Source organism: Dipodomys spectabilis, unplaced genomic scaffold, assembly GCF_019054845.1.
Source record: "Dipodomys spectabilis isolate Male_0828 unplaced genomic scaffold, ASM1905484v1 ptg000127l, whole genome shotgun sequence".
NCBI lineage: Eukaryota > Metazoa > Chordata > Mammalia > Rodentia > Heteromyidae > Dipodomys > Dipodomys spectabilis.
The window spans coordinates 1,839,859-1,865,360 of record NW_024870804.1 but is presented as its reverse complement, the minus strand read 5'-3'; the positions used below and the strand labels follow the sequence as shown (position 1 = coordinate 1,865,360).

The window sequence follows — 25,502 nt, the reverse complement described above, 5'->3', positions numbered from 1 at the left end:
TCCATTTCCAGCTTTTTTTGAGTAGTTTATTGGATATAAGAGTCCCATGAACTTTCCTGCCCAGACTGGCTTCAATCATCAGATCTTAGCCTCCTAAGTAGCTAGGATTAGAGGTGTGAGGTAACAGTGCCAGCCTCTATTACTTTTTTAAAAAGCAAAACCTGTGGGGCTAGCCAATGAGCAAAAGCTTTAGGTACCAAGTTCAAGTACTAGTCTCAGACCAAAAAATAAAATAAAATAAAAAGCATTGAAGGCAAAGGGAAAATAATTTCTTCTATATCCCAGGGTCACATAGTCCAGGAAGTATGTGGGAAAGCTCATGTGTGTGTGTGTGTGTGTGTGTGTGTTGTGTGTGTGCTTTCAGGAAGATTCACCCGTCATCTGAATATCGTTTCCATCAATGCCTTTGAGGATGACATTTTAACCAAGATTTTCACTTCTATCTCCGACTGGCACTTCAGAAAAGGATTTGATGTAGCCTTCTTAAGGTAAGAGGTTCCTGTATCTTCCTAGGTATTGAGCCTCAGGTCTGGCTCCTTCTTGATAGGTTTGTCTTCTTCTTTCTCCCAAGGTATGGGAAGATGATGGTACAAGCTACCAAGATAATTTATAGAGATGCAGTGGATAACTTCTTGCCAACTCCCTCCAAGTCACATTACGTCTTTAACCTAAGGGACTTCTCACGGGTGATCCAGGGGGTACTTCTATGCCCTTATACTCACCTGCAGGTCAGCCATTATGGTGTCTGCTGTCGTAATCATTTAACAATATCCTTGGCGATAGCTGTAAATAATAGCTTTTATTAAGTGCTTAGTATATACTAGGTACTGTGCCTAGCTTAGTATTTTATAAGCTCATCTCAACCCAAAGATTTAGTTACATCTTAAAAGCCAATACTTTAAGCACGCTCTCATGCCAATAATTAAACTCTTCATTTTTAGGATGTGGAAAAATTTATCAGGCTTTGGATCCATGAGGTTTATCGAGTCTTTTATGATCGTTTGATTGACAAGGAAGACAGGCAGGTCTTCTTCAATATGGTGAAGGAAACCACCTCTAATTGCTTCAAGCAGACCGTAGAGAAGGTGAGCCAGATTCTAGGATCATTTGGCTTCAGAAATGGTCCCAAGTGTTTGACTGTGTTCGTCAAAAACACTAGATTCCCATCCCAATAAGGACTGGCCACTCTGATCTCAGGAAAAGACATTGCATATGCCAGCTGGTCATTTGATTTGGTGATATTTATTTGATCTAATTTTATTCGTTTCTATAGTAACGTTTATGTTTGGATACACTTCAAAGAGATTAAAAAGTTGAGCATGATAACACATGTCTATAATCTGAACACTGGGATGGCAGAGGCAGGAAGATCTTGAGTTTATGGCCAGCCTGGGCCAAACTATGTAGAGAGAGTCCCTGTCTCAAAAAATGTGACTAATACCTGATGCTGTTTGTTCATAATTAACTTGAAATGTATTTTAGGGTCAAGTCATATGAGACTTTAGATTAAAAAAAAAACAAAACCCCATGAGTTTTCATGGTTAATTTGAGTCCCTGGTAAAAACCCATGTGAAATTTGTCACAGTCTTACATTTGTGACTATTTTCTTTTTTCCATTTTGATATAAGGAAAATTATTTTTAAAACGATTTGCATCATCTGGTTTCTACCTCCATTGTAAAGAAGCTGTGATTTCTTAGAGAAAAAAAAATTGTAGGAGTGTTGTATACTGCCTCCAGAGGCCAAGTGTAGAAATGCTACCAAGTCTACCATTCAGGAGAGGAAACATCGAAAAGATTCTGACTGTAATTACAGAGTAGGGACCAGGACTTGTGCTTGCCCTGTGATGAAGAAGCAAGTGGACAAAGAAAGAAATGATGTTGCCCTTCAGTTGCCCTCTCTAGGGACTTATAATATGATCATCAATGTTTACCTATTTGATAAGTAGACTGACCTTCCCTTTAACACTATATTTAATTTTCTTTAATCATGGTCTTTTCAATAATCAGATCCACCTATTTTGTTAAGGGGGGAAAAGAAACCTAAGCAATGACTTAAAGGAATCAACACATCTCCCATTCCTCCTGTATACAGCCCACCACCAACATGATTGGCTCACAGGCTGAGTGCTAACTGATGTTTACCTTTCCCACAGGTGCTCATCCACTTGTCACCGGATGGCAAGATCGTTGATGATAACATCCGTAGCCTCTTCTTTGGGGATTTCTTCAAGCCAGGAGCTGACCCAAAAATCTATGATGAGATTATCGATCTAAAGCAGCTCACATCAGTGATGGAGTACTATTTAGAAGAATTCAATAACATCAGCAAAGCCCCCATGTCTTTGGTCATGTTCAAGTTCGCCATTGAGCATATCTCCAGGATCTGCAGGGTCCTGAAGCAGAACAAAGGCCATTTGCTCCTGGTGGGCATTGGGGGCAGTGGGCGGCAAAGTGCCACCAAACTGTCCACATTCATGAACTCATTTGAGTTATACCAGATCGAGATCACAAAGAATTATATGGGCAATGACTGGCGGGAAGACTTGAAAAAGATCATGCTGCAGGCTGGGGTAGCCTCGAAGAGTACTGTGTTCCTCTTCGCAGATAATCAGATCAAGGATGAGTCATTTGTGGAGGACATCAACATGCTTCTAAACACAGGCGATGTGCCCAATATCTTCCCAGCAGACGAGAAGGCTGACATCGTGGAGAAGATGCAAACAGCAGCCAGAACAGAAGGCGAGAAGATTGAAGTCACTCCGCTTTCTATGTACAATTTCTTTATAGAGCGGGTGAAAAAGAATCTACATATTGTGCTTGGTGAGAGAAAGCAGTCTGCCCCTTTTCCTCCAGGGTTTGCAGGGTTTACTCAGTGCCCAATCTCAACCTCTCCAGTGGCTCTAAGGCTCTACCAAGACAGGCAAGAGTCAAAGACCTGGAGTTCCTCTGCCTACTGCCTCATTCTTCCCTTGAATAACTATTTTAAATCCCTTCACTATGAAACTTCCTCTGAGAAAGCATACTTTTGCCTATATTACAGATACCTGTGATGTTCTCTATGAATACCACTGTTAATCTGACCAGAAATTTAAGAATTGTGTTTAATTTTCTCTAAGCTGGGTGCTCTGGCTCACGCCTGTAATCCTAGCTATTCAGGTGGCTGAGATCTGAGAATTGTGGTTTGAAGCCAGCCTGGGGAAGGAAAGTCTTATCTCTAATTAACCAGCAAAAAGCCAAAAGTGGAGTTATGGGCCAAGTGATTGAGTGCCAGTCATGAGAGAGAAAAAAAAAATCCCACCAAATACCTATGAGACAGTGCCCAGACTCTGCATTCAAGCCCCAGGGCTGGTGCATGTGTGTATGTGTGTGTGTGTGTTACCAAGTTCTATTAATGTTTACCCCCTTATCTCTCATATCTACACTCTTGTCTATATCTCTACTTCCTTCGCATTAGCTAAGCGGCCATCAACTTAGCATCACCTGGACTTCATCTGTCCACTGTTCTGTTTCATATCAGCTCTTGTTCACTATAGACTTTTCATTCCACCAAGCCAAGATGATGTTTCCATGCATAGCAAATATGAACATTGTGTTCATGTTTGGGTGCGCATGCACGTGTAAGCACACATAAAGTACTTAAATTGGCTGAGGGCTGGTGTCTCATGCCTGTAATCATCGCTAACAGGAAGCTGAGATTGGAGAAGTGCAGTTCAAAGCTAGCCTTGGCAGTTAAGTCCATGAGGCTCTTCAATTAACCACCTCTTCGAAGCTTCCTTCCTTCCTTCTTTCCTTCCTTCCTCTCTCTCCCTTCCCTCCCTCCCTTCCCTCCCTCCCTTCCTCCCTCCCTCCCTCCCTCCCTCCCTCCCTCCCTCCCTTCCTTCCTTCCTTCCTTCCTTCCTTCCTTCCTTCCTTCCTCTCTTTCTCTCTTGCTCTCTTTCTATTTTTTTTGCCAGTCCTGGAGCTTGAACTTTAAATGGGGCATCTGTGGTCCCACCATGTCTGTGTTAGTATGCACAGAGCTAGTGGGTCAAATGGTTCCAGCTACTCTGACAAAAGGACCCACAGGATCCAAAAGGGACAACAGTGTATGGGAGATGAGTCAGAAGGCCACTGTAACACATTCAGAACCCATCATGGAGTTACATGCAAACATCCAGTGCTTCCCTTGAATTTGGCATGGCCTTCATGGCTACTCAAGACTACTCCACTGGAGTATTCCTACCTTCTTCACCTCCCCTACTAGAATCCTTGGAGACATCTATCTGTCCCCTTTGTTTCTCCCTGCCTTGCCAGAAGGAAATTAACAAAGCCTACTTTTTCAAAGCCATGAGTCCAATCGGGGATGCCTTCAGAAACCGCCTGCGGATGTTCCCTTCGCTGATCAATTGCTGTACAATCGATTGGTTCCAGTCCTGGCCCACGGATGCCCTGGAGTTGGTGGCCAACAAATTTCTAGAGGATGTGGGGCTTGATGACAGCATTCGAACAGAGTAAGTTTTAACTGCATTTTAGTGCCCCAGATATTCCAAGCTGAAAATGCACATGATGTTCTTGTTATTTTAAAGATTTCTCAATTTACGTGTAGCAAATATCTTGTAATTTTAAATCAATTCATAGTTATTTTAATAAAATACCTTTGCATGAAAAAGAATAAAATTTCTTTGTTTAGAATTGTCCTTGAGAGGACTGGGAAGGTGGCTCAGTGGTAGAGTGCTTGCCTTGTATGCATGAGGTTCCATTCCTCAGCACCACATAAACAGAAAAAGCCAGAAGTGGTGCTGTGGCTCAAGTGATAGAGCGCTAGCCTTGAGCTGAAGAACTGAGGGACAGTGCCCAGACCCAGAGTTCAGGCCCCATGACAGAAAAAAAAAAGAATTGGCCTGGAGAGCCAGGCGCCTGTAATCCTAGCTACTCAGGAGTCTGAGATCTAAGGATCACAGTTCAATGCCAGCCTGGGCAGGAAAGTCCATGAGACTCTTATTGCCAATTAACCACCAGAAAACTGGAAGCGGTGCTGTGTCTCAAGTGGTAGAGTGCTCACCTTGAGCTAAAGAGCTGAGGGACAGTGCCCAGGCCCAGAGTTCAAACCTCACAACCAAAATAACAACAACAACAACAAAAAGAATTGTTCTGGAGGAAGTGGCGGTGTGGCACAAATAATACAGAGGCCAGCCTTAAACAGAGAAAGCTAAGCAAGAGCCCTGTGGTGGTGGTTCATTCCAGTATTCCTAGCTATTCAGGAGGCTGAGATCTGAGGATGACAGTTCCAAGCCAGCCAGGGAAGGAAAGTCTGTGAGACTCTTATCTCCAATTAACCACCAAAAAGCCAGAAGTAAAGCTGTGGCTCAAGTGTTAGAGCAGAAACCGTGAGCAAAAAAGCTCAGGGCCAGTGCCTAGGCCATGGGTTCAAGCCTTAAGTCCAACATCTACATATATGGATACATATACATACACACATATGTGGGGGGGGGGGGTTATAGCATCCTGCGGATGCATAGCTATGAGATCCTAAATGTAATAATATACTTACTTCTATAGTCTTAGGACATGCATTTCCAATTGGAATGATATTGCTACCAAAATACACTCTGTGCATAAGAATATGTGCAAAACAGCAGATATACCTCCTCAGTAGCACTTAGTTGAGCGGATGAGGAGAAATGATGAGAAGGACATGATGAAGGAAAGGGTCAATCAACTCCCTGCCTTCTTTGCTATACTTAGTGCCTAGCAAGTGCCTGGTACCTCATAGGTTTAATTACCATTTAGACGGAGGCAAGGATCAAAGTGCATTAGCCTTAAATTCCATTTTGGGAATTTTGAACTTTATTCTCCAGATCAGAAAACCTTCAATGTGATTCACAGGCTTGCTTGTGGATAACATCAGTGAATCCATGAATATGAATGGGGATGAGTTACAGTTCTATTTGCATTGACATCCAACTGGTATTTTGCATTTCTTTCCATGATGAATTAGGTAATAACCCAAGTTGGATTAACAGTGCCATGACTTTGTTAACAGTATAATCATACTTCATTTTTATTTTATGTGTCATTACTGGGGTGTGAACTCAGAGCCTTGAGCTCTTAGTTTTTTTCCTCGAAGTGGTGCTGTACCACTGGCACCACACCTCCACTTCCAGCTGTATGCTGGTTAACTGGAGGTAAGAGTCTCTCACCTTTATCTACCCTGACTGGCTTAAAATTGTGATACTCAGATCTCAGCCTTCCAAGTAGGTAGAATTACAGATGTGAGCCACTGGCGCCCAGTAGAAATCACAGATCTTTTGATGACTCATTCAGTCATTAGATACCTCCATTTATAACTTCCTTCAAAATTACAGTAGTCTTTAGACTTGCTGCCCAATATTATTACTTAATGTGATGATTGGCAAACATAGACCAAGTTCAGGTCACAGCCTTTGTCAATAAAGCTTTATGGGAACACAGCCACAGCCATTCATTTAAATGTTGCCTATGGCCAATTTTGTACTATAAGATTAGTTATAACAGATGCTGTGTGACCTCAAACCACTAAAATACTTGTTAGCCAACCTTTTCCAGAAAAATTTGCTGACCTCCAATTTAATGCATCACTAAACAGCCACATATATTACTACAGTAAAAAATTGGTTTTTAAAATATTTTGAACTGAGTTCCAGTGGCTTATGCCTATAATCCTAGCTACTCAGGAGGCTGAGATCTGAGAATCACAGTATGAAGCCTGCTTGGGCAGGAAAGTCAGTGAAACTCTCATCTCTAATTAGCCCCTAAAATGCCAGACGTGGAGCTGTAGCTCAAGTGGTAGAATGCTAGCCTTGAGCACAAGAGCACAGCGACGGTGTCAAATTTAAGCCCTGATACACAGAAGAAAAATTGAAAAGTGTATTTAAGTGTAGTTGATTTCCTTGATAATCCTGTCTGTGTATTAAAATATTATTCTGGAGCTGGGAATGTGGCTTAGTGGTAGAGTGCTTACCTAGTATGTATGAAGCCCTGGGTTCGATTCCTCAGTACCACATAAACGGAAAAGGCCAGAAGTGACACTGTGGCTCAAGTGGTAGAGTGCTAGTTTGAGCAAAACAAGAAGTTCAGGGACAGTGCCCAGGCCCTGAGTTCAAGCCCAAGGACTGGCAAAAAAAAAGTATATTATTCTATAAACCCCAAGAGGCTTTTCCAGATTCTCAAAGGTTAGAAAGTCCTACACAAGCCTGATGATTCATCAAAAGATTCAGTGATCATTCTAGTAAGTGTACCCACCTCCTCTTTCCTTCTCTATTTCACTCAGATGAGCAGTTGGATGCTTGTGGGCCATACACAGTGCATATGCTTTTTAATGTTCTCTTATCTGTTACTAAAGTTGTGCCAGATCTCTGGCTTAGGAAGTTGGGACCTGCCTAACATTTTGATATTTTCATCAGAGTCGTCTCCATGTGCAAATATTTTCAAGAGAGCGTGAAGAAGCTATCTGTAGATTATTACAACACCCTTCGCAGACACAACTATGTAACTCCCACCTCCTACCTTGAGCTGATCTTAACCTTCAAGACACTCCTGAATAGCAAGAGGCAAGAGGTAGACATGATGAGAAACCGCTACCTGACAGGCTTGCAGAAACTCGATTTTGCAGCTTCACAAGTAAGCACTTCCAAAATTGGACAGAGGGCTGGGTGGGTGAGGGTAGAGTACTTGCCTAGTACACACAAGTTCCTGGGTTTGATTACTAGTACTATACTAAAAAAAAAAGAGTGGTAGAGGCAAAATAGAACAGGGATGACAGATCCCTAGAATACCAAGGGTATGGGAAAATGAAGAATTTAAGAAGCACCAAATCATGACAGGATCTGATCTGCATTTGCATAGCTCGCCTTGCTTGCCTCATTTTTATCCTGTGTGTTCTTTTGTTGTTGTTGTTGTTGTTCATTTATTTTTTATTTCTTGTGCTGGTACTGGGGCTTGAACTCAGGGCCTGGGGACTATCCTTTAGCTTTCTTGTTTAAGGCTGGTGCTCTATCATTTGAGCCCACCCCCACTTTTGGCTTTTTGCTGGTTAATTGGAAAGAAGAGTCTCACAGGCTTTCTTTTATGGGCTGGCATTGTAGTGTGATCCTCAGATCTCAGCCTCTGGAGTAGCCAGCATTACAGATGAACTACCAGAGCCAGGTTTGTTCTTGTCTTTACCCTTCTGAGGGCTAGAGACATGGTTCAGTAGTAGAGTGAATGACTAGCAAACATATTGCCCTGAGTCAAAACCCTAGTACTGTGTGTGTTGGGGGTGGGGGGGGAGAAGATTTTGATATAGCTGTTAAGTTTACTTAACAAAGTAAGTAAAAGCCACTCTAGAGAGTGAGCAGTGGGACCCAGAGACTGGTTGTCCCAAAATTTTGATATTTTGATCTAGATTTTTTGCATTAATCTTAACTTTTTGAAATAGTGTAATGAAATGGGATTTGTAGGTGTGGTCTCGGCTGAAATTCCAGCTTTAACCTACCAGCTCTTCAGCCTTGATCATGTTGCTTCACCTCTTTAACCTTTGTTTCCTTTATAAAAAGATGATCCTGATAATTTGTACTGAATAAAGCTATTATGAGAATTGAATGAGCTGATACAAGTATGCTGTCCTTCACAAAGTACGTGGCCTCTGAGTTATTTATTGATCTGTGCTTGGAGCTACTTGACAGGTCATCTAAAATTAGAGCTATACTGGGATATGGATTGTAGTACCAATCTAGAACTGTAAAGATCTGCTGTAAGTAAATCATGAGCATTGATTGCCTCAGTGTTGTACTCTGTGTGGCAAACTCACAAACACTACAACAGAGGAATGGGAAAAGAACATTGGCTCCATTAACTCTGCTCCTGGGGGTGCTGGGTTCAACTCTGGATCCTTGCCTTTTAGAGAGATGTGGAAAACTAGAGTCTATTCAGACAACAGTGAGTAAGTTGTGTTATGTGAGGAATACAAAAGAAAAGACCTGAGCTGGGCATCAGTGGCTCACGCCTGTAATCCTAGCTACTCAAGAGGCTGAGATCTGAGGATCACGGTTCAAAGCCAGCCTGGGCAGGAAAGTCCATAAGACTCTTATCTCCAATAAAACACTCATAAAATCAGAAGTGGCACTGTGACTCAAGTGGTAGAGTGCTAGCCTTGAGCTGACGAGCTGAGGGATAGCTCTCAGGCCCAGAGTTCAAGCCCCACAACTGACAATTTTAAAAAAAGAAAAGAAAAGAGAAGCGAAGACCTGCTTGACCATAGGGGCCCCTATTGCTAATCAGGCCAAATGTTTTACCTCAGTTTGCTAGGGACATATATACAAAGGACATGAAAGTGCTCTGCAAATCCTTGAAATCCTATCTTGTGTGTCTAAGCTGTTTTAGACAGCAGGATCAATACCAGATTGCACAGGGCTAATAATTCTGGCCTCTTCATCAAAAAAAAAAAGTCTAGTGTGTTTCATTGTCTGAAAAATGGCACAATCCATGCAAAGGCATTGGAACTCTGCTGTTCTTAAAGATGTTTAAACTAAGACTGATCACACCACTTGGCAAGAATGTTTCCTAGGGCAACTGACTAGTTGCCTTAACCAGTGCACGCTCACTAGCCTAGAAAGCTTCGTACAGACATTTGTTTCTTATAGTCCTGAAGGCCAGGAAGTCTTAGCTGAAGCGAGGATAGATCCCTTGTCTAGTGAGGCTGCTCCTGATTTGCTGACAGTGACCTCCTTGCTGTCCTTTTTCATGGTAGAGACAATTTTTATGTGTCTTCCTCTCTCTATAAAGACGTTTATCATCATCATGGGCCCTCACCTTCATGAGGTCATCTAGCGCTAATTTCCTCCAAAATCTCTACTTCTAAATACCGTTAGTTTTTGGATTAGGTATCAACATATGAATAGGGGAAGGGAGAAACACACATATGGTTCTCAGCACTGTTGGGAAAAAGTCTAGAAAGTTCCTTCTATGCCAGATATCTAGCTTCCTATAATTACTTCACAGACTTAAAAAAAATGTAGGTTTAAGCTGCACACAAACAGCTCACATTAGTAATCCTAGCTACTCAGGAGGCTGCAAAATGTGAGGGATATGATTTAATGCCAGCCCAGGCAGGAAAGTCCATGAGATGCTTATCTCCAACTACCAAAAACCAGAAGTGGAGCTGTGGATCAATGGATAAAGTGCCAGGCTTGAAGAAAAGAATCTAAGGGACAGTACCTAGGGCCCTCAGTTTAAGACCCAGGATCCACACACACACAAAAATACATGTTTAAACTGTAACCCTTTTGTACATCACCTTTATAATAATACTTTTTTAATACAGGTTTAACTAGGTGCCAGTGGCTCATGCCTGTAATCCTAGCTACTCAGGAGGCCAGAGCTGAGGATTTCGGTTTGGAGCAAACCTAGCCAGGAAAGTCTGTGAGACTCTTATCTCTAATTAATCATTTAAAAACCAAGTGGAAATGGAGCTGTGGCTCAAGTGCTAGTTTTGAGCAAAAAGCTCAGAGACAGCGCCCAGGCTCTGAGTTCAATCCCTAGGATTGTGTGTGCAAATGCACACAAGTGCCTGCGAGCATGTGCACACACACACACACACACACACACAGAAATAAATATAGGTTTTTAATAATTTTTTTGATAGTACTGCTATTTGTATTCAACTTAGTACTTGAGTTTGTTAGGTAGTACTCTACCACTTCAACCATACTCCAGCCCTAAAAATTTTTTTTAAACTTGCTTTGTGTTTTTGTGTTCCTGCACCCAATACTAGGATGTAGCTCAATGAGGAAGCAATTTAATTTTAATTTTAACTTTACCTTACTATCTACTGCTTGGCACAAAACTTAATAACCACAGCATATATTATGAACTCAGTAAGTATTGAAAGATCAGAGATAACCATTAAACAACAAATACATACCTAGCACCATGCCCAAACCATGGGTCCATATTTCTGCTCATCTCATAGGTTGGAGAATCCGTTCAACTCTTACCAACTTTGCCATTTGGGGCATGTACACAGCTGGCCCTATGTCTGCCTGTCTCCTAACTAGGTGGCTGTTATGCAAGTAGAACTCACCGCCCTTCAGCCACAACTCATCCTCACTTCCGAGGAGACAGCGAAGATGATGGTGAAGATTGAACAGGAAACCAAAGAAGCTGATGCCAAGAAGCTTCTGGTACAGGCAGATGAGAAAGAAGCCAATGCTGCTGCTGCTATTTCTCAAGCAATCAAGGTAAGAAGAACCAAGGAGAGAGGGAGGGAAGAAGTTCAGCAGAATGTGCACAGTTGTGCTCACCTTGCAGATGAGACAACTGAGGGGAAGGGTAAATATCTCATAACTACTAAGTGGGGAAGTGAGTTTTTTTGACACTATTGTCTCTACAGCTCAATTAGTCAAAGCTGATAAGACATAACAGGATCTGGGGTCATGTTGTACCACTTATTCACTCTGTTCTGCTCATACTGGCTTCCCAGTTATTCCTTAAATAAACACCAGGGCACACTTTTACTCCAGAGCCTTTGCATAGAATGCTCCTCCTTTTAGGTATTCACATTTTCTTTGCTCATTAGTATCTGGCATGTGGTAGATGTGCAACAAATGTGTGTCAAATGACTATTAGGCCTAGAGGATCACACTAAAGGTGATTCTTACACTAAAGAAGTCCTGAGAAGAGACTAGCCTACACTCAGATATTAGAAGAAAATGTGATTAGTATTGATGGGATGTTACATATTTCTCAAAGAACTTCGGGGTAAATGATTCCATTTGAGTATCATAACCACCTTGACCCCTAGGAATGACAGGTGTCAATATCTGAGTTGATGGCATTGGTGAAATTATCTCCCAGACCTACCTGTTAGCAGGATTCGAGTCCAAGGCTAATGACACTTGATAATAAGTCACTTGTAACAGTGTCCCTACTTAGCAGCTAGAGAGTTCCTTTTACCATTCTTCAGATATGGGCTTGAGCAAGAAGTAGCCTGTCTAGCTTTTATCCTAACTAGGTCCTGGTGCATTTCCTCAAAGACAGGTTTTCAAATTGGATTCTTTCCAATAAGTCCTGAGACCTGACCTTTGGTGATTTGGAGGAGAGTCTGATGCCTGGTCTCAGAGTCTATGATAAATGCTCTGAATTTTAAAGGCCAGTTCTAATGACTTGGACAGAGAACAAATGGAAGCCATGTAAGTTACTGACTGTGAGCCTGTAATCATCAGCTACTCTGGAGGCTGAAATTTGAGGATCAAGCTACCAAAAATGCTAGAAGTAGAATTGTGGCTCAAATGTCAGAACACTAGTCTTGAGCAAAAAAGGTCAGGGACAGTGTTCAGGCCCTGAGTTCAAGTCCCAAGACCAGCAGGAAAAAAAAAAAAAAGAAAAGATATTGACTATGGTGTCAAGATCTAACATGGACCTTGGGTCATTTTATGACCAAAAAAAAAAAAAGTGGCAATGGTTACTTTAACATTTACTTATTCAGGGCTGGGAAGGTGGCTCAGTGGTAGAGCACTTGCCTTGCATGCCTGAGGCCCTGGGTTTGATTCCTCAGCACCACATAAGCAGAAAAAAAAGCCGGAAGTGGCGCTGTGGCTCAAGTGGTAGAGTGCTAGCCTTGAGCTGAAGAGCTGAGGGACAGCGCCCAGGCCCAGAGTTCAGGCTCCACGACCGGACCCCCCCACAAAAAAAAATTTACTTATTCAACACCTACTATGTACCAGCAACTTCTTAGGCAGCGGGAAAATGATAGTGAATGATATAGATGAAAAGTCTTTCCCCCATGGAGATGATATTTTCTTATACATTGCCTTTCATCATCCTAGCAACCCTACAGGACAAACAGCATCCTGATAGGAGAATTTTCCAAGGTCATTATACAGCTACCACGTGGTACAGCATTGAGACCCAGAGCTCTTTGACATAAAAGCCGTGGCATTTGACCATTATTCTAGAAGTTGCAAACTGGAAGCCAATAATGCACATGATATTTTATCTGTTTAATTTCTAAAGACAGTGTCTCACTATGCCACCCAGACTGGTCTGAAACTCTTAATTCTTCTGCCTCAACCTCTTGAGTGCTGGGATTGCAGCTGTGGATCACCACACCCAGCAATAGTTTGTTTTAAATTAGAATAATTATCAACTTTTAGAACAGGAGATTTCAAGTAAAACTTCTAAACTGTTAGCTTTAAATTTAAAAAAGAAAAAGACATTCCAAATGAGGCATAGTGGCACACACCTGTAATAAATACTCAGGAAATCAAGGCAGAAAGATTAATTCCAGGTTCTCTTCTAACCTTGCACAAATGTGCAAGTAAGTGTGTGTGTGTGCACGTGTGTTTGTGTGTGCATGCGCGTGCTTGCGCATGTATGTATTAGTACTTGGGCTATTCTCTTGCCCAGCTTTTTTGCTCTCCACTTGAGCCATATCTTCATAGTTTTGTTTGGCCAGCTTGGCTCCAAACCTCTTTTTCAAGAAATCTAAGCCTTCTGAGTAGCTAGAATTATACATATGAGCCATGGCCCTTAGCTCCTGGCAAAGTTCTTAAAGTCCTGTTTCAAAAACAAACTTTAAAAGGCTATAGGCATGGCTCAAATGGAAAACTGTTTGGCAAGCATGCTTGTGACCTTGGGATCAATGTTCAGCAACATGCCAAAAAAGAAAGAGCAAGTGGGCATTTCTGGCAACACTGGTCCTGAATTCCTGCACTGCACCCATCCATAACATTGAGTCAGTGCTGCCCATGTGTGCCAGCTCATCAAAGCCCCAGCCAACTCACTTCCCATACTCGTACCATTGGCCTGGGCCTGAAGGCACATGAATTTCTATATAAATGTTTTGTTTAAACATTCAAGACTCAATGTTTGCACTGTCCTCAGTTTCCTCTTCAGTAAATGGGGTACTAAGGGAAAAACACGTGAAGCTCATAACATGTTTTGGAGCTCAAGGTCCATGTTAGCTGTTCTCCAATGCTGTTGTTCTTTGGCCTCTGCCATGTATAATAAAGGCCAGCTTCGGGGCTGGGATTGTGGCTTAGTGGTAGAGTGCTTGCCTAGCATGCATGAAGCCCTGGGTTCAATTTCTCAGTACCACATAAAGAGGAAAAGCCAGAAGTGGAGCTGTGGCTCAAGTGGTAGAGCACTAACCTTGAGCAAAAGAAGCTCAGAGACAGCTCCTAGGCCCTGAGTTCAAGCCCCAGGACTGGGAAGGAAGGAAGGAAGGAAGGAAGGAAGGAAGGAAGGAAGGAAGGAAGGAAGGAAAGGAAAGGAAAGGAAAGGCCAAACTTCTTGCCACCTGTGGGTGAGAGAGAAAGGGTGGACCACACCAAGATTCTGCTCTGTAGTATCAGGGGAAAACAGACTTGCTGGAGTACCAGAGGGAGGGTGACTTATGGTTTATAGGAGGTGGGACTCCCTACCGCACCCTTGCCCAGCCACCTTGGGTTTCAGTGAGAAGGGTAATAAAGTTTAATGCTGGACCATCCCATCGCCTGCCCTGAATGGGAGAGGGAGCTGGAATAAACAACGCATGGAGAAGAAGACAGAAACCTGTGTTTGCTCTGAGATTTCTATGTGGATCAAAGTCCTTTCCTGAAGCTTGGAGGGGCACAGTCCTTTGTGTAAAGATTGCTGCGTTTCTTTACTCTTCTGGATCCCTAGAAATGCATAGCATCAGAGAGGCTGCAGAACTATCCCTAAGGCACAGCAGGGACCCAACTCTCAACTCAACAGGGAGAACTGAGAGTTAAAACAGGTCCATTCGTTAAAGATGAGTTTGATTGTTCAACTAGTAAGTCACTTCTTTCCTCAGAAATGAGGACAGTCTTCCAGAATTACTGAAGATCTGATTGCATTTCAGCAGGGTACATATGACCCATTTCTCTCTAATAGCTCTGATGCTCCTTACATCACTAATTTACTAGTTTACTAATTTACTAATTTACAATGGCCTTTCCTGCCTGGGCTGGCTTTGAACTTAGACCTCAGCCTCCGAGTAGCTAGGATTACAGATGTGAGCCATCAGTACCCAACTTAATAATAAGGTTTGAAACAAAGAAACATGTATCATAATAATACATATGAAATAATTTTTATTTTGTAATTTTAATTTTAGCATCTTTGGAAGCTTCAGCTTCACAAATCTCCTTGCTCTTGCTAGTTTTATGTCAGTATAACTAAAATTACACTTTTCACCATGCTTTATTTTCACTTAACATCATAAACAGCTTTCCAAAATGACACATAATTGATCTCAATGACTATTTTGAGAGGTATAGGTACATCAGACACTAAAGTCTGTGCTCTCTTGCCATTGTTTTCAGTGCTTCAGTATTATAAGAAGTTTCTCAACAGTCCTATATCAGTATCACCTCTTGAGAGTTAGTTGTTTGTTTGTTTTATTTTTGTTTTAGTACTGGTCCTGGGACTTGAACTCAGGGCCTAGGCTCTGTCCCTGAGCTTTTTTGCTCAAGGCTAACACTCTACCACTTGAACCACAGCACTACTTCTGGGTTTTTATGTTTATATGGTACTGCAGAATCGAACCCAGGGCTTTATGCATGCTAGGCAAGCATTCTACCACTAAGCCACATTCCCAGCCCCCTCAGAGAACTTTTTGAGCATTTAACAAACCAACTTGCTCCAAGGCTGAGCTGAAAGCCAGACTTTGTCCCTTTAAGGAAAAGGAGCAGGTTGCCAGGCCAGAGTAACATGGAACTGTTAATGCTGTGAAGTCTTGGGCACTGGGAGGGCTGAAATCCACCAAGTGTGTAGAGCTATGCCTGAGCTGCCACTTTCTCAGTTGTCCCTGCAAATGAGCCATTATCACCAGGACATTTCATATCGATGGAGATCAAGTTAAATAAAATGTCTATAAGTTTACAAGAAAAACAACAAACCTAAAATAATCCATGCTACAAACATGCATATATGTGAATGTTTGTAAACATTTGGGTAAATGCTGAAGCTTTTTTTTTTATAGTTGAGATATAATCCATATGTCTTTAATGTTCACTTTTAAATTATTCATAAAATTATATAACCATCACTATTACCTAATTCTAGAATGTTTTTATCACCCCTACCCCAAAAAAACCTCTCCACAACCCAAGACTGAGCTACTTTTGTCTCTATGAATTTACACATTCTGCACATCTCATATAAATGATTGTTGTTGTTGTTGTTGTTGTTGTTGTTTTGGGTCCGGTTGTGGGGCCTGAACTCTGGGCCTGGGCGCTGTCCCTCAGCTCTTCAGCTCAAGGCTAGCACTCTACCACTTGAGCCACAGCACCACTTCCAGTTTTTTCCTTTTTGCTTATGTGGTGCTGAGGAATCGAACCCAGGGCCTCAGGCATGCAAGGCAAGCGCTCTACCACTGAGCCACCTTCCCAGCCCATATCTCATACAAATGAAACCAGATAACAGGGCCTCTTTTGTCTAGCTTCTTTTTTTAGAATGATTAACCTTTATAAGTTTCATTCATGTTATTTCAGGAATCATTATTTCATTTTTAATAGCTGGATGATATTCCCTTGGATTGATTTTATATATGAAATTAACCAATAATGGCAGAAATATAACTATCTTCTCTTCCTTGACTTCAGTCCTTTTCCCAACTCTTACCCAGATATATTATCTGAAACTCTACACTGTCCCTAAGCTTCACATTCTGTGATTTCACCCTGTATCCCATCTACTAAGTTCCAACCTTCTTCCACTTCTCATGTCCATTTCTTTCCTCGCCCTCTTCCCATCACTGCTGAGCCTCATCCTAGACTCCTTTCTTAACATTCTCCTGATCAGTGAACTGGAAGTTACTCATTTCATATCTCTTAGGAATTTGTTTTAAAAAAAAACAACTAAATGCTTGATTTTTTTTCAGAGACAGAATTATAAGATTTATTAAGTAAGAAAATAAAAGGATGCAAATTAAGTAGGTTTCAATTCCAACTAACAAAATAGTGACCATTAACAAAAATTAGTAAGCATTCTAGATACGTCTAATTCAAACATTAGGTAGGGGGGCTGGGAAGGTGGCTCAGTAGTAGAGCGTTTGCCTTGCATGCATGAGGCCCTGGGTTCGATTCCTCAGCACCACATAAAGCAAAAAGAAAAATGCCAGAAGTGGCGCTGTGGCCCAAGTGGTAAAGCACTAGCTTTGAGCTGAAGAGCTGAGGGACAGCGCCCAGGCCCAGAGTTCAGGCCCCATGATTGGACCCCCCCCCCCCCCAAAAAAAACCAAACAAACAAATATTAAGTAAGATTTTTCTTTCTTTCTTCCTTCTTTTTTTTGTGCCAGTCTTGGGGCTTGAGTTTGGGGCCTGAGTGCTATCTCTGAGTTCTTGAGCCACAACTCTACTTCCAGCTTTTTTGGTGGTTAACTTGAGATAAGAGACTCACAGACTTTCTTGCCTTGGCTGGCTTCAAACTATGACCCTCGGATCTCAGCCTCCTGAGTAGCTAGGTACAGCTATGAACCAACAGCACCTGGATTTTCTTTTAAACCTTTACTGTTCAAGGGATTTGAAGCTAGGTACCAACAGACAGTCAGGAAGAATTAATTCCTGGTGCTCTGTGGCACAGAAAGAGCTACGACAATTTATTATCAATTTCAAAGTAGAGTTCAAATTTCCCCAACACCTAGAAACAATCTGAAAGGAGAGCAATGTTAGTTACTCTGATCTGAGAAATGTCTAATTGTTCACGATTACAAACAAAGCGAGTGCTCAAATGGCTAGGACATCCAAACCCTAGTGGTTCTGCTGCCATCAATTGTCAGAGACGCCCTTAAAGAGGAGGCCTCTGTTCACGTCCTCAGCTTCCCCTGGGAGTGGAGCTCTGCCACATCCCAGTGCGCCTGCCTCAAGCACTCCTCCTTTTTGTCCTTGTGCTCCACAGACTGAATGCGAGGGTGACCTGGCTGAAGCCATGCCAGCGCTTGAAGCCGCGCTTGCAGCACTTGACACCCTGAACCCAGCGGACATCTCACTGGTGAAGTCAATGCAGAACCCACCAGGCCCTGTCAAGTTGGTCATGGAGAGCATCTGTGTCATGAAGGGGCTGAGACCAGAGAGGAAACCGGATCCCAGTGGCTCGGGTAAGCATTCTCGTGCCAAGCTGTCCTGTTTCAGTCCCTCAGATGGCGTGGCTGAGTTGTGGAGGAATTTAGAAAGTTCCCGGGATGTGCATGTGCATCCAAAGATCTTACTGGTTCTTCTCCACCAGCCTCTCACCTATCATCTGGGGAAAAAGAACAGATATCTGTGGGTAAAGATAACCTCAGTCAAGGCCATAGCCAATAAATCATTGCAAAAGCATAAGGCATATACCCCAAAGATGTGGTGTGTGACAAATACATGTGTGCACCTTCAAGAGACACAGAGACACATACAGAGAAGAGACAAAGAGAGATAAAGAAGCCAAATGCTTGTGGCTTGCACCTGTAATCCTAGCTACTCAGAAAGGCTGAGATGTGAGAATCAAGATTCAAAGTCAGCCCAGGCAGCAAAATCTATGAGACTCTTCTCTCCACTTAGCCACCAGAAAAGCCAGAAGTAGAGCTATGGGTCAAGTGGTAGAGTACTGGCTTTGAGCAAAAAAAAGCTAAGGGATAGTGCCCAGGCCCTGAGTTCAAGTCCAGGACTGGCACATATGTGTATGCACACACACACACATACAAACACACACATATACACACATATTAAAAACACAGAGAAATAAAGACAGCATGAGAGACAGAGTCCAAGTAAGAAACTGAGCGAGAAATGTAGAGATGCAGACACCTACATGGGCTTGTAGGAATATGCATGCATATATACATGTGTACATGAGCATACACACACACAAGCACATGCACACATATACATACACATAAAGATAATGGGAAAGGGAGAGAGGGAAAGGAAAGAAGAGGAGGAGAGGAGAAGAAAGAAGAAGCGAAAGGGATGAGCGGAGAGGGAAAGAAGAAGGGGAAGTGCAGAAGGGGAGACCATGGAGAGGACAGGAGAGAAGAGGGGAGGAAGCTGGGCGCCGGTGGCTCACGCCTGTAATCCTAGCTACTCAGGAGGCTGAGATCTGAGGATCGAGGTTCAAAGCCAGCCTGGGCAGGAAAGTTCGTGAGACTCTTGTCTCCAATAAACCACTAGAAAACCGGAAGTGGCGCTGTGGCTCAAGCGGTAGAGCGCTCGCCTTGAGCTGAAGAGCACAAGGACAGTGCCCAAGCCCAGAGTTCAAGCCCCATGACCAACAAAAAAAAAAAAAAAAAAAGAGAAGAGGGGAGGAGAGGACAAAAGAGGACAAGAAAGGAGAGCATGAGCCGGGCACCAGTGGCTCACGCCTATAATCTTAGCTACGCAGGAGGCTGAGATCTGAGGATCACAGTTCAAAGCCAGCCTGGGCAGGAAAGTGAGGCTCGTATCTCCAATTAACCCCCAGAAAATCCAAAGTAGCACTGTGGCTCAAAGTGGTAAAGTGTTAACCTTGAGCAAAAAAGATCAGGAAAAGTGCCAAGGCCCTGAGTTCAAGACCAATGACTGGAAAAAGAAAAGAAAAGAAAAGAAAAGAAATGGGGAGAACAGAATAACAGAGGGGACGGGCGCTGGAGGCTCATGCCTGTCATCCTAGCTACTCAGGAGGCTGAGATCTGAGGATTGTAGTTCAAAGCCAGCCCAGGCAGGAAAGTCTGTGAAACTCTTATCTCCAATTAACCACTCCGAAACTGGAAATGGCACTGTGGCTTAAGTGGTAGAGTGCTAGCCTTGAGCTTAAGAGCTCAGGGACAGCGCCCAGGCCCAGAGTTCAAACCCCATGACTGACAAAAAAACAAAAAACAAAACAAAACAGAGGGATAGAGGAAAGTTTTTATACAATTGAGCCTTGAAGCATTAATAAGTGAAATGCTAGTTTATTTTCTTAAAAATGTGAATTTGAGGAACATGCAAGATGGGATCTGCTTATAATCCCAGCACTTAGGAGACAGAGTGAGACCTTGTCTCAAAAAGGTCAGATGGGGGGCTGGGTCACAATTTGATATAGGACCATGTATTGAGATCCTTACTTTAAAATGAATGAGAACTTTAAAAACTACTTCCAGTTGGGCATTGTTGGCTCATTCCTGTAATCCTAGCTTCTCAGGAGGCTGAGACTGGAGGATCACAGTTCAAAGCAAGCTTGGGCATGAAAGTCTGTGAGACTCTTCACTCCAATTAAGCACCAAAAGTCAAGCTTTGGCACAACTAGTAGAGTTTTAGCCTTGAGTAAAAATGCTAAGGAAGAATGCCCAAGGCCAGAGTTCAAGTCCCAGGACCATTCACCTAAACAACAAGAACCATCCACTTCCACTGGCATTTTCTGCCCTTTGATTCCTCCTGTCTTGAGACATGCTCTACTGTCTCTCTTTCTGAAATATTAACAATCCCCAGTCACTCACCTACATTCCTCAGGCTCCTGCTTCCTTTAGCTTAGTACACTTTTATTCTGCTTTTCTCAAGTCAACCGCCCTGTGGAGAGGCAAAGCCCATCAGGTATAACCAAGCACGGAGTAGACTTTCCAAAAGAAATGATATAGAGAAACCCCTGGGCACAATACGTTGGCCTGAGCAATGGTGAGCTCCTCACACTTCTACACCCTAGAATAACCTGAGGAGCTTAAAGAATGCTGAAGCCCATGTCCTTCTAGAGAGATTTATTTTATTTGGTTTGAGCTCCAGTTATTTTTTGTTTTTGTTCATTTGAGTGTGTGTGTGTGTGTGTGTGTGTGTGTGTGTGTGTAGGAGGAGGAGGTTTGGTGCTGTCCCTGGAGCTTGAACTCAGGACCTGAGAACTGTCTCTGAGCCCTATTACTCAAGGCTAATGCTCTACCATTTGATCTAGACACCTCAACTTCTGGATTTTTGGTAGGTAACTGAAGATAAGAGTCTCACAGACTTTTCTGCCTGGGATGGCTTCAAACCATGATCCTCACATCTCAGTCACCTAAGTAGCTAGAATTACAGGCATGAGACACTGGTGCCTGGCATGAGCTCCAATATTTTTTAGAAAGCTCTCTGGGTGATTCTGAAGTATAGCCAGGGTAGAGCCCTGCTGTGATACACAGAATATTGCTAGGTCAAGATGTCAGTTCCTTTTGTGCATGATTGATGATCAGTACAGAACCTACCATTAAACTAGGATGTAAACAAATTGTACATATCAATCATTGAACTTGTGAATTTCATTACTATATTGGAATGGAACAAAAGAGCGCTGGAGTTCGCTTCAAACCTTGAGTTTAAATGACAGATCATTTTTTTTCTGTCATGCAAACAAAGATCTTCACAGGGAGTATTTTTCTGGTTTCTGTGCTTGTATTTAAGAATGGGAAACCTTATGTTCTATAAAATGACTCCAAGTATGACTTTTTTCATGAACCTGAGTTTTGAAAGTATCCTAAGCCAAAAAGGACTTCATGTTTTGGCTAACATGTCAATGAAAATGGCAGTGTTTCAAGATTGGACCAAAACTCACTTGATTGGCAGGTACTAAGAAGAATAAGGTCCTGGCTTTGTTTCTAGGAAGTCCATGGATGGCTTCCTATCCAACTGGAATCCTGAAAGCTGCTTCTCTGAAACTATGGCCTGCCTTCCTCATACTGTTCATCACAGGAGTTCTGACTGAGTTCCATCTAGTCCACTACTCAGATTTGGAAAAACATATGTCAAACAGATGCCCACAGATCCTGCTTCTGTTTCCCTCTTTAGCTATGAATAGGACCATGGAGCAGCATTCCTTCAGTTTATATTTATTGACATCTAAATATGTAAATCATAAAGCTTACAGCTCTGAGAGAGAAGTCAATAAATAGAAAGGAAACAAGCCAGATGCTAGTGGCTCACACCTGTAATCCTAGCTACTTAGAAGGCTGTGATCTGAGGACTGTGGTTCAAAGCCAGCCTGGGTAGGAAAGTCTGTGAGGCTCTTATTTTCAAAAAAAAAAAAAAAAAGCCAGAAATAGAGCTGTGGCTCAAATGGTAGACTGCTAGCTTTGACACACACACACACACACACACACACACACACACACACACACACCTCAGGGACAGCTCTCAGATCCTGAGTTCAAGACCCAGGACACACACACACACAGACACGCATGCATGCACGGCAAACAAAAATTGACTGGTTACAATATAAAAGAAAATTATAGTAGAAGATAAATAGAGAAGTCTAAGGAAACTTAATGGAATTGTCTTATAAAATAAAGTCTGACTAGGTGTGGTGGCCATGCCTGTAATCCCAGCTCTTACGAGGCTGAGACAGGAGGATCTCAACTTGCAGCGTGGACTACAAACTAAGTAAGTAAAAGGTGAAGTGTGGTCTGACCCAGCTAGGTGCTGCTTATAGCACAAAGGGCTCATGCTAGAGCAACATGGGATTATGAAGGAATTGAAGAACGGTCCTTCACGACCCATGTCCAGAGAGTAGAGCAGAGATGACAATAGGGGCTGACAGGGTTTCTTAGACTATGATAAAACACTTGGATATTTTCGCCCTCAAATCTGAGAATCAACCCTTATAGAATTTTACATCTCAACTAAAATGTATTAATATAATCTATCTTGCTTTCTTGTACCCATCAGGTAAGATGATAGAAGATTTCTGGGGTGTTTCAAGAAAGATCCTTGGAGATTTGAAGTTTTTGGAAAGTCTTAAGACATATGACAAAGACAACATTCCTCCAGTGATCATGAAACGGATCCGGGAAAGGTTTATCGATCACCCTGACTTCCAGCCAGCTGTCATTAAGAACGTGTCATCTGCCTGCGAGGGGCTATGCAAGTGGGTGAGGGCCATGGAGGTATACGATCGTGTGGCCAAGGTGGTGGCTCCCAAAAGGGAGAGGCTGAGGGAGGCTGAAGGGAAGCTAGATATACAGATGGGAAAGCTGAATCAGAAACGGGCAGAGCTGAAGCTGGTAGAAGACCGTCTTCAGGCCCTGAATGACAAGTTCGAAAAGATGAATACAAAGAAAAAAGAATTAGAGGAAAACATTGAGGTCTGTTCCCAAAAGTTGATCAGGGCAGAGAAATTGATCAGTGGTCTTGGGGGAGAGAAAGACAGATGGACCGAAGCTGCCCGGCAGCTGGGGAACCGATATACTAATCTGACAGGGGACGTGTTGTTGTCCTCTGGGACTGTGGCCTACCTGGGTGCCTTCACAGTGGATTATCGGGTCCAATGCCAAGAAGAGTGGCTAGGCTACTGTAAGGATAGGGTCATTCCTGGCTCCACTGAATTCAGCCTCAGCAACACACTAGGAGATCCTGTAAAAATCCGTGCCTGGCAGATTGCTGGGCTTCCCGTTGACTCCTTCTCCATTGACAATGGCATCATTGTGTCCAACTCCAGACGCTGGCCCTTAATGATTGACCCACAAGGACAGGCCAATAAGTGGATCAAGAACATGGAAAAAGCAAATAAACTGTCCATCATCAAGTTCTCTGATAGTAACTATGTGAGAACCCTGGAAAATGCCCTGCAGTTTGGCACCCCTGTCTTACTGGAAAACATTGGAGAAGAACTGGATGCCTTTATTGAGCCCATCTTGCTGAAGGCAACATTTAAACAGCAAGGGGTTGAATACATGAGGCTGGGTGAGAACATCATTGAGTATTCCCGGGATTTTAAGTTATACATCACCACGCGCCTCAGGAACCCACATTACCTCCCCGAAATTGCTGTAAAAGTCTGTCTCCTCAACTTTATGATCACCCCCTTGGGTCTCCAAGACCAACTCCTTGGCATTGTGGCAGCCAAGGAGAAACCAGAACTAGAAGAGAAAAAGAACCAGTTGATTGTGGAAAGTGCCAAGAATAAGAAGCAACTAAAAGAAATAGAAGATAAGATCTTGGCGGTCCTGTCCCAGTCCGAAGGCAACATCCTTGAGGATGAAACTGCCATCAAAGTGCTGTCCTCCTCTAAACAGCTCTCTGAAGAAATTTCTGAGAAACAGGAAATCGCTTCAGTGACAGAAACGCAGATCGATGAGACTCGCATGGGCTACAAGCCAGTGGCTGTGCACTCGGCCACCATCTTTTTCTGTATCTCTGACTTGGCCAACATTGAGCCTATGTACCAGTACTCCCTGACATGGTTCATCAACCTCTATGTGCATTCTCTGGCTCACAGCCCAAAGAGTGACGAGCTGGATCTACGCATCCAATACATCATTGAACATTTCACCTTGAGCATCTATAACAATGTCTGCCGCTCTTTGTTTGAGAAGGATAAGCTGCTCTTCTCCTTTCTCCTGACTATTGGCATTATGAAAGAGAAAAACAAAATTAATGAGGAAATTTGGTACTTCCTTTTAACAGGCGGCATTGCCCTGGACAACCCCTTCCTTAATCCAGCTTCTGAATGGTTGTCTGAGAAGGCCTGGGCGGAGATTGTTCGTGCCTCCTCATTACCCAAAATGAAAGGCCTGATGGAACATTTTGAACAAAATACCCAAGAATGGAAGTTGATCTATGACTCCGCCTGGCCCCATGAAGAGACATTTCCTGGATCTTGGAAATTTCTTGAAGGACTGGAGAAAATGGTGATCCTCCGATGCTTGCGGCCTGATAAGATGGTCCCAGCTGTTCGAGAGTTCATTGCTGAACACATGGGAAGGGTATACATTGAACCTCCCACTTTTGATCTCCAGGGATCCTACAGTGACTCCAGTTGTTGTGCGCCATTGATTTTTGTGTTGTCTCCAGGTGCAGACCCAATGGCAGGTAAGTACAGACTATTATATGAAGAACATTAAGAACCCAGAAAGTGTGGATGGGTGACAGCAGCACGCCTTTGATAAAAGAGATCTTAAGTGGCTTTAAAGGCTGAGTGATTTAATCACTTGTTTGTTTATTTTGTCTTGGGGCTTGAACTCAGGGCTTGGGCACTGTACTTAAGCTATCTTGCTCAAGGCCAGTGCTCTACCACTTGAACCACAGCTCTACTTCTGGCTTTTTAGTGGTAAATTGAAGATAAAAGTCTCAAGGACTTTCCTACCCTGGCTGACTTCTAATCATGATCGTCAAATTTCAGCCTCCTGAGTAGCTAGGAGTATAGGCATGAACCACTGGTGCCTGACCTTAGTCTTTTTTTTTTTAAGATAGCGTCTCATGCCAGGCACTGGTGGCTCACGCCTGTAATCCTAGCTACTCTGGAGGCTGAGATCTGAGGATCGCGGTTCAAAGCCAGCCCAGGCAGGAGAGACTGTGAGACTCTTATCTCCAATAAACCACCAGAAAACCGGAAGTGGAGCTGTAGCTCAAGTGGTAGAGCGCTCGCTTTGAGCTGAAGAGCACAAGGACAGTGCCCAGGCCCAGAGTTCAAGCCCCATGACTGACAAAAAAAAAAAAATAGCGTCTCACTGTATAGTACATAGTTGCCTTGAGTACAAGGCAATTCCTTGTAATCCCTAGTGCTGGAATTACAGGCATCCCTATAATTACATCATGCCCAGCTCAAAACCAAGCAG

At 43.0% G+C, this 25,502-nt stretch overlaps 1 protein-coding gene across 1 annotated transcript in view; it reads left to right on the top strand.

Annotated features, from left to right (window-relative positions):
* The window catches only part of Dnah3 (dynein axonemal heavy chain 3), a 197,007-nt gene that overhangs the window by 142,159 nt on the left and 29,346 nt on the right, over positions 1–25,502 (top strand). The window contains exons 44-52 of the mRNA XM_042689859.1: positions 365–488; positions 572–728; positions 942–1,085; positions 2,155–2,821; positions 4,326–4,491; positions 7,423–7,639; positions 11,053–11,235; positions 17,897–18,095; positions 22,615–24,756. Of these exons, the coding sequence (XP_042545793.1) occupies positions 365–488; positions 572–728; positions 942–1,085; positions 2,155–2,821; positions 4,326–4,491; positions 7,423–7,639; positions 11,053–11,235; positions 17,897–18,095; positions 22,615–24,756 (3,999 nt within the window). The remainder of the gene's footprint in view (positions 1–364; positions 489–571; positions 729–941; positions 1,086–2,154; positions 2,822–4,325; positions 4,492–7,422; positions 7,640–11,052; positions 11,236–17,896; positions 18,096–22,614; positions 24,757–25,502) is intronic.